This window comes from Urtica dioica, chromosome 9 (genome assembly GCF_054948205.1).
Source record: "Urtica dioica subsp. dioica isolate 48M chromosome 9, U.dioica_male_clone48M_v1_H2, whole genome shotgun sequence".
Lineage (NCBI taxonomy): Eukaryota > Viridiplantae > Streptophyta > Magnoliopsida > Rosales > Urticaceae > Urtica > Urtica dioica.
Window position 1 is genome coordinate 15,775,941 of NC_142764.1, and position 15,942 is coordinate 15,791,882.

A 15,942-nucleotide genomic window follows, 5' to 3' on the forward strand; every position below is an offset into this window, starting at 1 on the left:
AGAGAGAGAGAGAGATGAAAACCACCTGCAAGTTGGTGGACCCAGCTAGGAAGAACTAATTAATGAAGTTTCAATCTGAGCCGAATTTCTTTAAACATGGTCGAATTTAACGGTTCAATAAGGTCGAGTCCAGGGAAACCGCGATGGAACTCTCTTTTACCCGGGGATTCATGGAAAGTTTAGGAGGATTTCGGACCGTAGATCTCGTGATGAATGGTGACGAAAGGTGTGAAAGTGGCTTTGGATATAATGCTGTCGTCTTTCGGTGGACAAAAACAACAGGGAATTTAAAAGTTAAGGCCGTTACAACTGAATGCCTACGTGTCACGTTAATATATTGGTGACGTGGCACGTGACACACATTCCTCATGTGTTTCCCGCATCCACATTTTTTAAGTGAATTGCTTCACCACTGAGGGTTATATGTTATGGGGAAAAGTTCTCTCTCCATCTTTTAATTATATATTGTAACGATCAAGCGTTATCTTACTATAACTTTTGTTACTTTTACTAGTTGAAAAAACGCGTTACGCGCGAGTCAGCAATATTTAAAAAAAAAAAAAAAATTAAAAAAAAAAATAAGTAAAATAAAGTAAGTTTAGACTTTTAATTGTATTAAATATAATATACATAAAAAAATTATACAAAATATATTGATAACAGAGGGAGGAAAAAAATTAATATACATACAAAAATTATACAAAATATATTTATGAAAGAAGGAAAAAAAAATTCAAAATCGGAAGTAAAAAAAGAATCAAAACCGAAAGGGAAAAAAAAATGGTTCCACGTGTCGCTGCCTAGCGGCACCAGAATTCAAGTTGAAATAAAAATATATACAAAATATATTGATGAGACAGGGGAAAAAAATTAAAGGTCGGGAAAAAAAATAAACGATAACATATGTTATTGATATAGTATAATATAGTATTAGTATTATGATTATAATATACATAAAAAAAACATACAAAATATATTGATAGGGAAAAAAATCAAAATTGGAAAGAAAAAACAAAATCAAAATCGGAAAAAAAAAAAAATCAAAATTGGAAGGAAAAAAAAATGGCTTCAACGTGTCGCTGCCTGGCGGACCAAGATTCAAGTTCGAAAAAAATATATATACAAAATATATTGATGAGAGTGAGAAAAAAATTACAAGGTCGGAAAAAAATAAATGATAATATATGTTATTGATATAGTATAATATATTATTAATAATTATGATTATAATATACATAAAAAATATAAAAAAAATCAAATTGGAAAGAAAAAAATCAAAATCGGAAGTAAAAAAAATCAAAATCGGAAGGGAAAAAAAATGGATTCCACGTGTCGTTGCCTGGCGACACCAGGATTCAAGTTGAAATAAAAATATATACAAAATATATTGATGAGAGAGGGGAAAAAAAATTAAAGATCGGGAAAAAAAATGATAATATATGTTATTGATATAGTATTGGTAATTATGATTATAATATACATAAAAAAATTATACAAAATATATTGATATTTGGAAGGGAAAAAAAATTCAAAATTGGAAAAAAAAAAAAAAAAAACAAAAAACAAACCGGAAGGCTCCCTAAAAAAAGGGAAAAAAAAAAAAAAAAAAAAAAAAAAAACCACGTGTCGGCCCCTGGTGCCGCCACGTGTCGCCTCCTGGAGGCGCCACGTGGCGGCACCAGGATAAAAGTGAGACCCATTGTCACTTATTAACTATGTTATGGATAACGTCCATGGAATCACTGATAAGGAAAAGTTAAATTAGTCATTCAGATCAGGTAACAATCAAATCACTAATTAATAAGAACTGCATTATGATATATTTCTTTGAGTTTGTTAAATTTCTAAATCCAATAAAGATATGATTATAACTTATAAGCCATTATCCTACGTTCTTAATTTTCAAAAATTAAGATACCATTTATGTTTTTTTATCAATTTTATGATATCATATATTTCGAGATCTTTTTTCAGTTATACTGCGTCAATGAAACGGAAAAACACAATTACAGTTTGTTAACATGGATTTTTATTACTGATTTAATTTATTTTTTAGTTTTACCATATATAATAATTAAATTTCATAAACATGTTTCATTGATGTTAATTACAAGAAAATAAATCAGCACTTGGAATCCACGATGTTTGATCTGCCGAATTCTATTATATCATGTCGATTGAATGATGGTGGAATCCTCTAACTTGTCGTCTTTGCCACGTCGGAAAGTAATTTATGACTATTCGTCACCTGAGAAAAGAGAGATATATGAACTAAGAGTGCGCATAGGTTCCTTGATGGTTAACGTTAATTCGGATAACTAAGTGAAGTAGGGTTCTAAGTCTCGTCTCTAGACTAGGTAGAGAAAGTGAGAGGCATAGTTTTTCTTACCACACGCCTTAGTAGAGTAAGATATTTTAGAGCAATTTATAGATATTTAAGAAGCATCTAAAGGTGGCCTTGAAAAAATTCAGAGCCGTTATAATACTTTGGAGTCTGTCGGCATGGGAGGTTCTCGACCTTGGGTTCATGGTACGGGTTTTGCGGCGAGAGTACTTACTGCAGGTGAGGTCTACGACATTTCACTTGGAGGCATAGAGGCTCGACGCATTTCTTTTATACAAGAGTACGCGGCAAGGGGAATCTTCGCGCATTGAGGGATGTGCCTAGGAGTCACGGTGTTTGGCGTCTTGATGTAGGATAGGTGTGTGGCAGGAACGCTCCATACGTCGTGATCGAGGACCAGCGTCGCGAGGAAAGTCGAGTACTAGTGGTGTCAAATTCTTTTTCAATGTCGTGTTATCACAACATTGTGGATGTTCATTCTTACAACTTTTACACAATATATCTGATTATGGGTGTGATGGGGTTTATCATAAGGTCTCATATCAACTTGGTAAATATGCAATGTGCTTTTTATATGTGTTTTGTGTGGTCGTTCTCAAATCGTTCTAAACCACGATTTTAATTTTTCAAATTAGATCCGACGGTTTAAAATCGATTATAAAAAATCAAAAATTGGATAACACAAATCCTCTTCAAAGCCAAAGGAGTTGGTACACGAAAAACTTGAAAAATTTGAAACTACCGTAACTCTTTCAAATGGTGTGAGATTTTTAAAGATTATTGTCTCTTTTGGTTGATGGTTACCATATTTTCGTTAATATGAAGGCGTATCATTAGTTTTCGATCCCTATAAAAATTTCACAAATCTTCTTCAAAACCAAAAGGGTTAGTATACGAAAAAATTACAAAATTTGAAACTACCATATTAGAAATAGTCTAAAAGAAATCAGCGCTCCACTCTAGTTCAATTTACATTTTTACGGTTTTCTGAAACCCATAGTCATCTGCCACATTTACGGATTTATTCAAGGATAATATGGCTTACATATCTTGTTTTTTAATAGTAAAATATAAAATATAAGACCGTGCTATTTATTACAAAGCTTCTGGTATATTTTTATATTAGAAGGGGGGAAAATTTGTACAGAAGACGGCACGTACTTTTTATAGGAAAGAATAAATTATTTGTTGAGGATTCCGTGGGACATATTTGACGAAAATGTTTGCTATAAGCAAAAGATGTGAACACAAACAATAATAGATCAACAGCAACAAGCAAGGAAGCTATTTTGCTTTTGTGTGATCAAAAGCAAAATGGACGTCCTTACAAGTAAAGTAAAGCTTCAAAGTTTCAACAATCTGTGATGGCGAAATCCCTCTATTCGTGACAATTAATTTCCAATCTATTGATTGATAAGCATATATTCTTTGTTACAAATGTCAATTCTAAGCTCAATTTTCTAAGAGTTTGCTAATTTTGTCTCAGTTAATGGAGTATGACAATTGCAGTCTCGGTCCACACCAACTGAATGTCGATTTTGGGGCAAAATATTCCTTAATTAACACGAAAGTTATTTGAAGTAACTCTCTTTTATATCTTTTTACGAAATTTGATGATTAGTATTCACTGAATTAATCGTCTAATTATGAAGCATTTCATTGAACTACTACACGGGAATAAGTCCAATCTTTGATAGCAAATGTACAACAATACTGGGCCCAATATTTATTGAATGGGCCCAATGTTGGGCTTATTCCCGTTACGTAAGTTAAGTCCAATCTTTGATAGCAAATGTACAACAATAAGTAGATGAAATTAGCTGGCATACCGAAATTTTAAACTTAATTCCTCAAGTTTGACTACTTATAATTCTATAAAATTCTGATTATTCAGAGTTTTTACTTTTTACTACCAGATATAGTTTTTTTTTTATTCTTGATATTTACATTATATTTTAGAGTATGGGTTGTTTACATTTTAAGTTAAAAAATCGATATTTGATAAAAGATTTAGAATTCAATTGATATTTCTTGATAAAATGGATATTTTATTCTCTTATGATTCAAACTCATTCTCTTACTTTTCTATCTTCTCTATATCTCTCTATCTCTCTCTGCAACAATCTCCGACAGCCGTAAATGAGCACGCCCAATACATATATATATATATATATATATATATAATTATATATATTTTCATTTTGAACTCTATCATTGAAAGCATATTGAATTTCATCGGAATCAATCAGACGTAATTCAATTTAATCATAATCTCCGATCAACTACAAAAAGAGTTGTTGTTGTCCTGGAATCCGATTTATTTTGAGACTTCCAATTAATTATGATGAAATTCAATATGAATTTTAATGATTGAAATTAAAATAATAAAAAAAGCTTAATTTTTTAATTGATTCCGCGCTTGTTCGTCTTCGGTCATCGAAGATCGTCCGAGGTCGTCAGATAAGTGAGAACTGAGAGAGTTCGATAGATAGAACAAAGAGAGAAGTGAGAGAATGAGAAAAAGTGTTTGAAGTGTCATTTTTATTTAAAAAAGTGACAATAATCTCTTGAAAGTACGTAAATAAAAGTCCATTTATAATTGTTTGCTAATTATAATGTCTTGAAAATGAAATTTTTCATATATATATATATATATATATATATATATATATATATATATATATATATATATATATAAGTAAATCTTCATTTTATAAGTAGGTAACATTAATGTGAATTGAAGAGGCTCTTTCTCACATATAGACGAGATGCAAATCTTGTACCAAAATTGTGAAGCACGTTCACTATACACCTCTAAGCGACGTGAAACGTAGCTTTGAACTGATTATCACTGTTCAAGTTTTCGAACTTTTTTTTTTTTGTTGAAAAAAATTGATCCATGTCATTTAAATAAATAAAAAATCTACAAATAACTTATTTCTCATTCTTACTTAGAATATTTCTTTTTATTTTGAGACTTTTATTTTATGAAATTTTATTTTGAGAATTTTTAATTTACAAATGTTTCCTTGTTGTTTACCGTTTTGTTTGGTTTAATCCATGTTTAGAATTTCATTTGACTTTTCTTTAGTCATATACATGAACTTTAAATCAAGACAAAATCATTTGAAATTTAGAAAATTAGTTATTTATAGAATGATTTAGTGAAAATAGTTTTCAATAGCCGTTTTTCATAATAAAAAAAAATTCAATATTAGCCGCTGAACTTTTTTATTTTTCATAAGTAACCATATTTCAATAACTGTTAACCAGATTTCAATAATTGTTGACCAGATTTTAAACACAGAGGTATTTTTATCTGGAAAAAAGAAAAACGTTTACTGACGAAATGTTTGAGGGGAATTGACACTAATAATACCATCTTTAGCCCAAAACAAAAAAATTGACAAATGTAGTACTTGTATTAGGTGAGAGAAATTAATTTTTCCACAACTACCATCAACCATACTATCTCCCTCATTTTCATTTTTTTCTTCTGAAAACTAAGCTTGGTTGCCGATTTTTTCTTCACTCCCTCTCCCTCGTTTGGATCGCCGGTGGTGAACTTCACGACGGTTGCCTGAGTTCTCCATCACTTGGGTCGCCGGAATCTTGCTCGCTGACGGTTTGTTTCCTAAACCCATTTTGCAATAATCATAAACCACCTTAAACCCATTTTTTCCTACAAATCCAAGGTTGTTCTTCAAAACTTCAAGATCCAAGGTTCTTCTTCCTGCAAATCCAAGATTCAAAACTTCTTCAAACATATTTTGGTAAGTTCGTCTTGTTTTTAACATATAAGAACATGTTTAATTGTTTTTATTCATTTTGAAATAGGTTCCATTGCATTTGACAAACTAATCACTCACAAATGCCACATAACCTATTTCAGAATGAATCAAAACAATTTACATGTGAATATGTTAAAAACATGACGAACTTACCAAAATATGTTTGAAGAAGTTTTGGATCTTGGATTTGCAGGAAGAAGAACCTTGGATCTTGAAGTTTTGAAGAGCAACTTTGGATTTGCAGGAAACACACCATCATTTGGATTTGCAGGAAAATTGGGTTTAAGATGGGTTTATGATTATTGCAAAATAGGTTTAAAATGAGTTTAGGAAACAAACCGTCGACAAGCAAGATTCCGGCGACCCAAATGAGGGAGAGGAAGTGAAGAAAAAATCGACAACCAAGCTTCGTTTTCAGAAGAAAAAAACGAAAATAAGGGAGATAGTATGGTTGAGGGTAGTTGTGGAAAAATTAATTTCTCTCACCTACTACAAGTACTACTTTCGTCAATTTTTTGGTTATGGACTAAATTTGTTAAGTCACATTGAGATGGTATTATTAGTGTCAATTCCACAATGCTTTATAAACGTGATGAGATATGAAAAGTGACACTTAGTATGTAATTTTTCTTAGCTAATATGAGGTAGTCGGGAAATTATCAGTTTTAAATGAAGTATTCATTTACTTTTCCCTTTTTTTTTCTTTTTGGAAATGAAAACCCCACATAAATTTCGCTGCAACATTGGTCGCTTTCATGAATATTGTATATACTTTTATTAGAATTATTATTACTATTCATTTTTACATTAAAGGATATGGAAAAATTGAGTGCCAATTACGAGTATAAATCTTATATACAGATAAAGCGAAAACAAACCTGGTTGTTGGAAGGTTTTCCACTTATAGGGGAATGAAGTTTCGCTCAAGTTATTTTCTTTCTTTTCATGTTGTTGACGATTACTCTCGAGTCCATCGTTTTGAGAGATTTGATTTGACTCTCTACGGCCTTCATCTCCATCACTACATATGGATCAACGTTGACCAACTCTGTATCAAAATGAGGGTCTTTTATATATCTCTTTGTTATTTTATGCTTCAATGGTCTAAATTTAGATGTGATTTTTTTCCACTATATCTTTGATTGATGGGTTTTAGATTTATTCTTTAGACCTCAATCTCATACATGAAAAAATAACTTTTTTTTATAGGCGTGTGGATCGTAACTATGGAAGACCTCCTTGTTAGAGAAGCATCCACATCAGCATCAATTCAGTAGTTAGGAATCAGTTACTTAATCTAACTATGGTCAATAGTCTCTTAGCTTTGATTAGTTGTATTAGCGTTAGTATATAAACCAAAACTCTACTTTGTATTCATTAATGAAGAAATCGTCTCTTAATTCTTCATTCATAAACTCTCAACTACTCTAAGAGTTCTTTCATGGTATTAGACCAGGTCTGATCTCATTCCATCATGGCTAACGAAGGTCAGAATTCCGATCAGCTCAATCGCTTTGTTCCATTGGCATTCAATCATCCAATTGCGTCCAAGCTTGATCAAACGAACTTCATCACCTAGAAAAAAAAAGTTCGTCTCTTGATTGTAGGTCATCGTCTTCAAGACCACATTGATCCAAGTTTCACTCCAGCGGCAAAGTTCCTCGCTCCACAAAACGAAATCGCAGGTTAGATCAATCCAGAATTCACATATTGGATTCAGCAGGACAATCTGATCTTATCTTGGCTGTTCGCTTCGATGAGGATGTTATTGTCTCAAGGATGATCAGTAGCGAAACCACATCGCAATTATGGATCGCTCTTGAACAATACTTCGCCTCGCAAGTTCGAGCAAAAATTCAACAGTACAAGAACGCACTACGCAATACGATGAAAAATGCTCTTTTCGATCAATGATTTTTTTGTTGAAGATCCAAAATTGCGTCGATCTCCTAGGGCTTGTTGGCCACAAAATTGAAGAAATCGGATCGCTGATATTCTAACCAAGGTTGTTTCAAGTGGCAGCTTTAAAGTTTCCTACAATGCGCTCCAAGCTCAAGGTTCTTTACTACTCCAAATTGATCTTGGCGGGGGGTGTTAGAGAAGCTTCCACATCAGCATCAAGTCAGTAGTTAGGAATCGGTTACTTAACTTAACTATGGTCAATAGTATATTAGCTTTGGTTAGTTGTATTAGCGTTAGTATATAAACCAAAACTCTATTCTGTATTCATTAATGAAGTGTAGGAAACTTTAGCCCTCAAGATCAATATCAAACTTATCGAACTTGTGAATCACCAACACACATAAACAAAGAAAGCAATAAAGAAAAGTAAAGAGACACACAGAGTTTACCGAGGTTCAGATCCAAACCAAAACTATGACTTGAACCCTAATATCCTCGTTGAGCTCCAACCGGAAAAGCTCGTGTACTAGTCTTCGAATCGATCACACCACTTCACAGATCACTTTCTCCTCTCAAGGTTCACACACACACACACTCAGAGTATATCAGAATCAATTACACAGTTCTCACAAGGAACTCACGATCAAGACGATCAAACCAGACTCACAATATCACTCAGAGAAGAACAAGATGAGAGAATCGCACAAGGTCAACAAACCCTAGCGACGAGTACAAAATGACAGAATGAGAATCGACTTCGAATAGAAACGAAGAGTCTTCAGTCCTTTTGTATTCCTTAGCAGAAGCGATTCTGATCGTTGGATTAGCCGAGTATCCAGCGGTGGCAGTCGAGTCATGGTCAAATACACCAGGACTTAACGATTCAAGTCCAGTGTCGTTTTACCTCAACAAACGACGCCTCCAAGCTGTTACCTCGCCTAATGGGCTTGGGCTTCGACACAAACTGTTGGGCTTTAATCCAACATGAAGAAATCGTCTTTTGATTCTTCACGAACTCTCAACTACTCTAAGAGTTCTTTCACTCTTCCCCCAATATGCAATAACACGTAATTAATATTTATTGTAATTGTGTTTGTGATTCTATGTCATTAATTTTTTACAAGTTTGTTTGTTTTTTTTTTTTTTTTTTGTGTGTTTGGAGTCTGACTATTTTTAGCTTCAATCAATTCTTATGATGGAGGACCGCTTTTATAAATAAATAATAGTATAAAATTTTGTAAAGGAGAAAACATTGAAGTATTAGTCATTAAATTTCGTACTCTAAAAATAAACCTTAACGTGGAAAGAATTCGCCACCATATATGGTTGCCGTTGAATGGGGGAAATTATTAAGACTATGAATATCTTTAACGTGTGCTACTTAAGTCAATATATTTGACTAATAACAGCTTATAATTTTCTATTGTTTTATTCCAACAACGAATATGATTTTAGAGAATATCTAAAATAAATTAATTGTATTAAAAATGGCTAGAGTTTCATATTCAAACATATTTGTTTTTCACAATGAGACTTGAAGAAAGATTACGCTCAACTTCTTATCAAGTGCCAAATCACTATGATCCCAAGGAAGTTTCTTGGTTTTTGAGATTCAGCAACCGCAAGCCAAACCGCATATAAATATAATCTTATTTATTAGGCCATGCTATCTTCTTTTAATTTATTGAGCCCGATTACTCAATAGAGTATTTTACTGGTTCTTTGCTTTCAGCTTAACATAAGGGAAGGCTATGACATTAGTTTTGAAATATTTATTTGCATATCTATTGCATTAATTGTTAAATGAAGCAACTTTCATGAGAGTTATTAAACTTTTGTTATCCAATAAGATTTCTTGGAAGCATAACCATTGACTTCTATAAGACCACGTACGCTTGATTAATTGATTCGAGGATCAACGTACATTTATATATCAGCAATGGCACTTAAAACCATGGCCCAATACGAGTCAATGCTGTAATTAAAAATATATGATATTTTTGTACTCAAACAGCCTAATGTGGTTCACTTGTCTCAATCATGGTATGTTTTAGTTCCAAAGCCATGGATCCTTTGATTTTAAATCAATCTTATTCATTTTAAATCAAGCATGGTATACTTAACCTTCTTTCTTCTTCAATGAAATAACATATTTGTTGAAAATTTGAATCTTCTTATGAAAAATCTGGCGGTAGCTAGTAAAAGTCTTTGTCAAAATTAACCGAACTTATTACTCTTTAATTTTTAAATTTAGTTTATGTTTAATCTGTAACCCTCCCTTGATTTTGAAGATTTATTATTAGTATTCTTCATTCGAATACTTTAAGTAGTGTATAATTAATGCGTTATTAACTTTTATTTATTTTAGAAATCTAGAAAAGTATGCGTTAAGTACATACTCTTTCTTAAATGATCATCTAAAAATTTGAAATACGGTCGTTAAAATTATAATAAAATAGTCATTTTGCAGGGAAAATCACAAGTTGACATACAATGAGGAAAACCGCACGGCAAACGCGGTCACAACTCTTTCATAAATACTCTTTTTTTTTTTTTTAATTATATACGAGAGAGAGAAACAAAAAGAAACTAGTTCAAACTCTCACGCTGTCATAGCACGATTTTATTTAGCAATTGGTGCGTAGAAATGAAAACTTATTATATGAAGATATGTATTCATAGAAACTAAAAGGATTCAGATTTTAGACGAAGAGGCGAGGCTCTTTCCAACCTTCGTATTATATCACATGCAATCACGTGGTGTAATAAAGGACTCCTTATCCAACTACGTGTATGTGTGTGTAAATGTATTACCACACAAACACAAGCGATCGATGTTTATAAAACTGAAAAGAAAGATATTTTAGTACGGTTTCTGGATAATGAATCTAGGGTACGGCTTTTATGCCTCACGATGTTCCACGTCTTTTGTTCTACTTTTCCACTGCAAACACTTTAACATGATTTTTAATAAACAGGAAGTGATACACATGATTGGATCCGATGCGATCCGATTCGATGAAGTGACGTCATGCCCTATCACTGATTGCACGGAAAGTCAACAACGTATCACATTTGTCCAATAAAAAATTAAATAATAGCAGTAGGCTAGCAATCCCGAAGTGGGCCCCACGGAAAGCTTTTTCTGTCTTTATGGTAGGGTTGAAATTTGACTTGCCTTATAACTACACGACGTGATATTCAATGTTTTCATATTCAAGTGGTGAGAAAATACGTAGTTGCTTGGAAAGTCTCCTCAAAGTCCATGATTTGTTTTTTAGGTTTTCCCATTCGTTCACGCGTTCATTTACGTTACGTGTCAAACATTGCGATGGCCGAATTTCTTGACTCGATCGTGGACCACAATCCACCGGATTATTGTTCACAATTAATTTTTAATATTTTTTCTTGTTTACAATGACTTCTGTGTCCGTTCTTGGCGATCGAGATTGATTGCGAAAGATTAGATATTTGAGATAGGAAATGACTGGAATAATATATATAAAGCCAGGAAACATATACGACAAATAGATATACAATTGCAACTTGAATATAGTAAACTATGGATGGAGGCTGATAATAACTTCTTTTGTTTTCTTTCTTTCTATTTCTTCTCTTTGTATTTACTGGAAATATTTTGAACAAAAAAAATTATTCAAAACGAAACAATAAGAAAGAATAAACGCTTAAGTTAACTTGTCCTCTAGACCTTGACCCTTCCCCGACACAACAACAACCCAAAAATAAAATAAAAAAACAAAAAAAAAAACTATGGACAAAGTTACCCCTTTTGTTGTATACCTTTCTCCACCCCCAAAAAGAAAAAAAAAACAAAAAAATCAAAAGAACGTGTAAAAAGAAAAAAAAAAAAAAAAAACCCTAAGTAATTTAATTAACCACGAACATTACTCTTTACTTATTCAACCCCCGAAAGACCCCCCATTATTTTATCACCGTTTCCGTTGTTGTTTCCGTTGGCCTGACCGCCGTTGATAATGGACGATATCGCGGCGGCTAAAGCCGCCGTGAAGTTCGGATTGGCGGTGATCGCAGCCGTGGCGGCGCTCACCGAGTCCGCCAGCGAGTTCTGGTGGCTCATCTGATGATCAATCTGTTGCTGCGCCGAAGCAGAAGCGGAAGCGGAAGCGGAAGAAGAAAGGTGTAGGCCCGAGAACTTGGACTGATTATACATGGCCTGGGGGAACACGTGGGAGGGATTGTAGTGAGGGATCTGGAACTGCTGCGGCGGCGGCGGAGGGCGGACTTGGAGGGGGTTGGGGTTGGTGGTGAGGTCGAGGGTGACGGTGGGGAACGGTGCGGAGGCGGAGATGGTCGCCATGCTGGCGGAGGAGCCGCCGGGGAGGATGGCTCGGGCCAGCAGGTTGGGGTTCATGATCCCGTCGGCGCTCGACATCGACCCCGACAGCAGCATGTTCGCCGCCGCCGTCGTCGTCGACGCCATCGCCATCGCCGCCGGCGGCAGCGGGTGGTTGTGGTTCCCCTCGTACGTCGTTATCAGTATCGTCCGGTCCTCCGCGCACCGTTGAACCTATAGAGAATATGAAATCACCCCATTCGATCAGTATATATTCCAAATCAAGAGTAGTTATATATAACTTGGACTAAGGCTTTGATAAAAAAAACGAACCTGTTTGCGAACAGGACAGCCAACGGCCATTGTACATCTGTAGTAGGCGCGAGGGCAGGGGTTTCCTTTCGCCATTTTCTGTCCGTACTTTCTCCATTGACACCCGTCGGTTATCTGTGTGTATTACCGTAATTGGAATTGTTAAGACACAAATCGTTGATATGAATGGAACAGTGATTGGAATTGTTTTTGATTGGTTACCATGGGAGCCTCTGATCGGGCGCGAACGGAGACGCGGGCCTTTCTCATGGTGGCGTCGGCGGACTGTTCGATTGGCTTGTTGGGGCTTAGTTTCGGAACTTTGTTCGGGCCCCACTCGGATTCCGGGCTGTCTTCCCTCGCTGACGCGGCACGCTTTCCGCCACAATCCTTGTTGTTCTGAGGAGTCGCCGACCGAGTTCGGTCTTCCGATGAAGACGAGTTGTTCATCGACGCCGCCGCGCCGCTGCTCGGTCCCAACTCCAAGAACTGCCTCTCTTGTTTCTCCTCCTCCAGATTCTGCAAACAGTTTCCTAATCAGCCATCGTTCATATATTTATTAATTGATTGAATTTGATAATCGCTCACGCGCAACATACCTCGGGTTGCTGGGGAGTTTCGAGTTGTTGTTGTTGTTGTTGATGGTGATGAACTTGCATCTTCTGAAGATGCTGCGAAGTCACAGCGACGAACTGCATATGAAGAGCGTTGTAATTCGTAGTCACTTGACTCAGCATTTCTTTCAGCTTTTGATTCTCCGCGCTCATCCGTTGAAGTTGCATTTGCAACTGTGCCAGCTGAATTTATATTAATAAATACATACATGAGAAATTATAGATTACAGGAAGAAGGAAAAAAAAAATCAGTGTATTAAAATCTTCGAGAGATTCGATGATTAATTAATTACCTCGATTTTGGATCGCTTATCTTCGGCATCGGAAGAAACTCCATCATCAACCGACGACTGGTCACTTCCGGTATTGGCAGTAAGAAGTCTTAATCCAGTCTATTACCACAAAAATGTATGTATATTGTAAGAACACAGAATATAAATATATATATATATATATATATATATATATATATATATATATATATATATATACATATGAAAATATTTTCATATGTATGAAAATATGAAATGATTATAAGAGCTCACGTTAACGTCGAAAGAAGAGCGGGGTGGTTGATCGCCGTGGGAGCTCTCTTTCTTGACAATTCCGATGGGTTTGAATTCTCGACTTTCCTCGTCGTTGACGGGCCTTTTGGTGTCGGAGAAGAAGTCAACGACACCGGGAGAGGATCGAGCGTTGTTCTGATCGGAGAACAACATGGCTCTCTTGGCCTGATCGAGATTTTGCTTGCTGTGGAAGAAACCGAGGGAGTCAGAATCCAGTGTTAGAGCCCATCCTTTGTCCATAAAAAGATTGAGCTAGCCTGGTTGTATGGTGATCGAGAAAAAAAGGAACAAGAAGACTGAAAACAAGTGATGTAAGCGAGGGAGAGAGAGAGAGAGAGAGAGAGAGAGAGAGAGAGAGAGAGAGAGAGAGAGAGAATGGCTTGGCGAAAGAAAGTCTGTGAAGTCTTTTACCGGTGCAATAGGCACGGCTATAAAAAGGGTTTGGGCTAAGAGAAGCGTGGACCGAAGCAATTAATATTCTCAGATTTGATTTTTCTTTCCCTTGTTGCGTCAGATGGTGCGTCAGTTTGCCACGTGGAAACTTGATACCGGGTCGTAGTCGATTGAGGCTCCGATACGCGCGGGTTCTTCTCTAGCTTTGACTTTTGACTCTCTCTCCCCATGTACTCTATCTCTCTCTACTCTAGTCATCCGTGGGTTTCTTTTCGAATTTATGACCCGATCCGACCCGCTAGTTTTGTGGGGCCCACTGGTGGGGCTTTCGTCTACCTTTCGTCAAGGGTGAGTTTGACTCGTTCTTTAAATCAAATCACACAACATCAAACAAGGGAAGAGAAATTAATCATAATTGAGGAAAAAATAAATATAAAAGGAAAATGAATCCACCGCCCGAACACTGCGGCGCTTTCCACGTGAGGAAATTTGAAAAGAGAAATTAATCAAGAGAGAGTGAGAAAGTAACGAAAGAAAGCCTTGAGAGAGAGATCAATAAATTATATTAAAACAATAAATTGAAAGAAGAAAAAGAAATGGGGAAACCAAGTCAACATATTTGACGGCCCGGCTCTTTTCATTTCATTTCCACTATTTAGTATGTCATCAAATTACCTATTGAATTTCGATACTATATGGGATTACTTGTTAGCTTTACACGCAATCTATCAGATTAATATAACCTTTTTAAACAATTTACCCATCCAAAATATATGCTGGCTACAACTCTGATACATACATATATATATATATACATATATATATATATTATTATATAAGACTTTCTAAAAAAATTACGGCGTATATGATTATTATTATTGATTTATTATTAGCCCCACACCCAAAGAATAAATAAACATGATGAAGGAGTCGCGTGACTAATACTTCTTGAAATATAATAGTCTATATCATAATTTCATTCGATCTTAATTTTAAACATGTAGACCTTTTTCTATAATGCCAATGTCGTAAACCTTTTAGTAATTGTTTCTCTTTCATTTTTAATTAAGTTTTTGAAATGTGAATTCCAAATTCAGAAGTTCAAATGACAATCACAATTATTGTTGCTATTGAAAGTTTTCTTTAGATTTTTTTTAAAAAATCTTATTTTATAAATGTTAGCTAAATATCAAATCAAACGTTTCAAGTGGCTTAATTTGTTAAATTTTCTTTTTCTTTTGCATGTGTGGGCTGTGTTTTTATGTGCTCTTAGTCATCGAGTTTCGATCGGAGCTTTTGAAACTATCCCTTAATAATTTTGTTTACTGTATTTGGATATCAAGATTATGGAAAGTAGATAAAAACACAATTACAATCACAATAATACAACAAAAACAACATGTTATGAGTCTTTTTAGCATGTTGTCAATTGCGTTCTAGGGGATGATAAGTGCGTTTTCTACATACTAATAATTGGAAAGTGGGTTGTTTTCTAGTTATAATCAATAACAACTATCACACATAACGAATGTATTAAACTTAACTAACATGATGTGTATCTAAGTTTGGACGGTGAGTTAAAACATGGTCGATGATTTATCAAAGTTTGGGTAGCTAGAATGAAAATCACATATGTGGAATACTTGTGAAAGATTGATCATTTAGTGGGAGCATTCTATACAGTTGATCTATATACGACCGGGAC

The 15,942-nt window shown here is 34.8% G+C and overlaps 1 protein-coding gene across 1 annotated transcript; it reads right to left on the reverse strand.

Annotated features, from left to right (window-relative positions):
* Positions 1–11,556: 11,556 nt before the first annotated feature.
* On the reverse strand, positions 11,557–14,208 carry LOC149385280 (putative WRKY transcription factor 31). Its single transcript, XM_089625517.1, has 6 exons — positions 13,824–14,208; positions 13,572–13,670; positions 13,264–13,461; positions 12,887–13,183; positions 12,686–12,799; positions 11,557–12,586 (listed from the first exon to the last, which is right to left on the reverse strand). Exons 1-6 carry the CDS (start codon positions 14,082–14,084, stop codon positions 11,954–11,956), a joined length of 1,602 nt encoding a protein of 533 aa, XP_089481643.1. The 5' UTR covers positions 14,085–14,208; the 3' UTR covers positions 11,557–11,953.
* Positions 14,209–15,942: the final 1,734 nt, after the last annotated feature.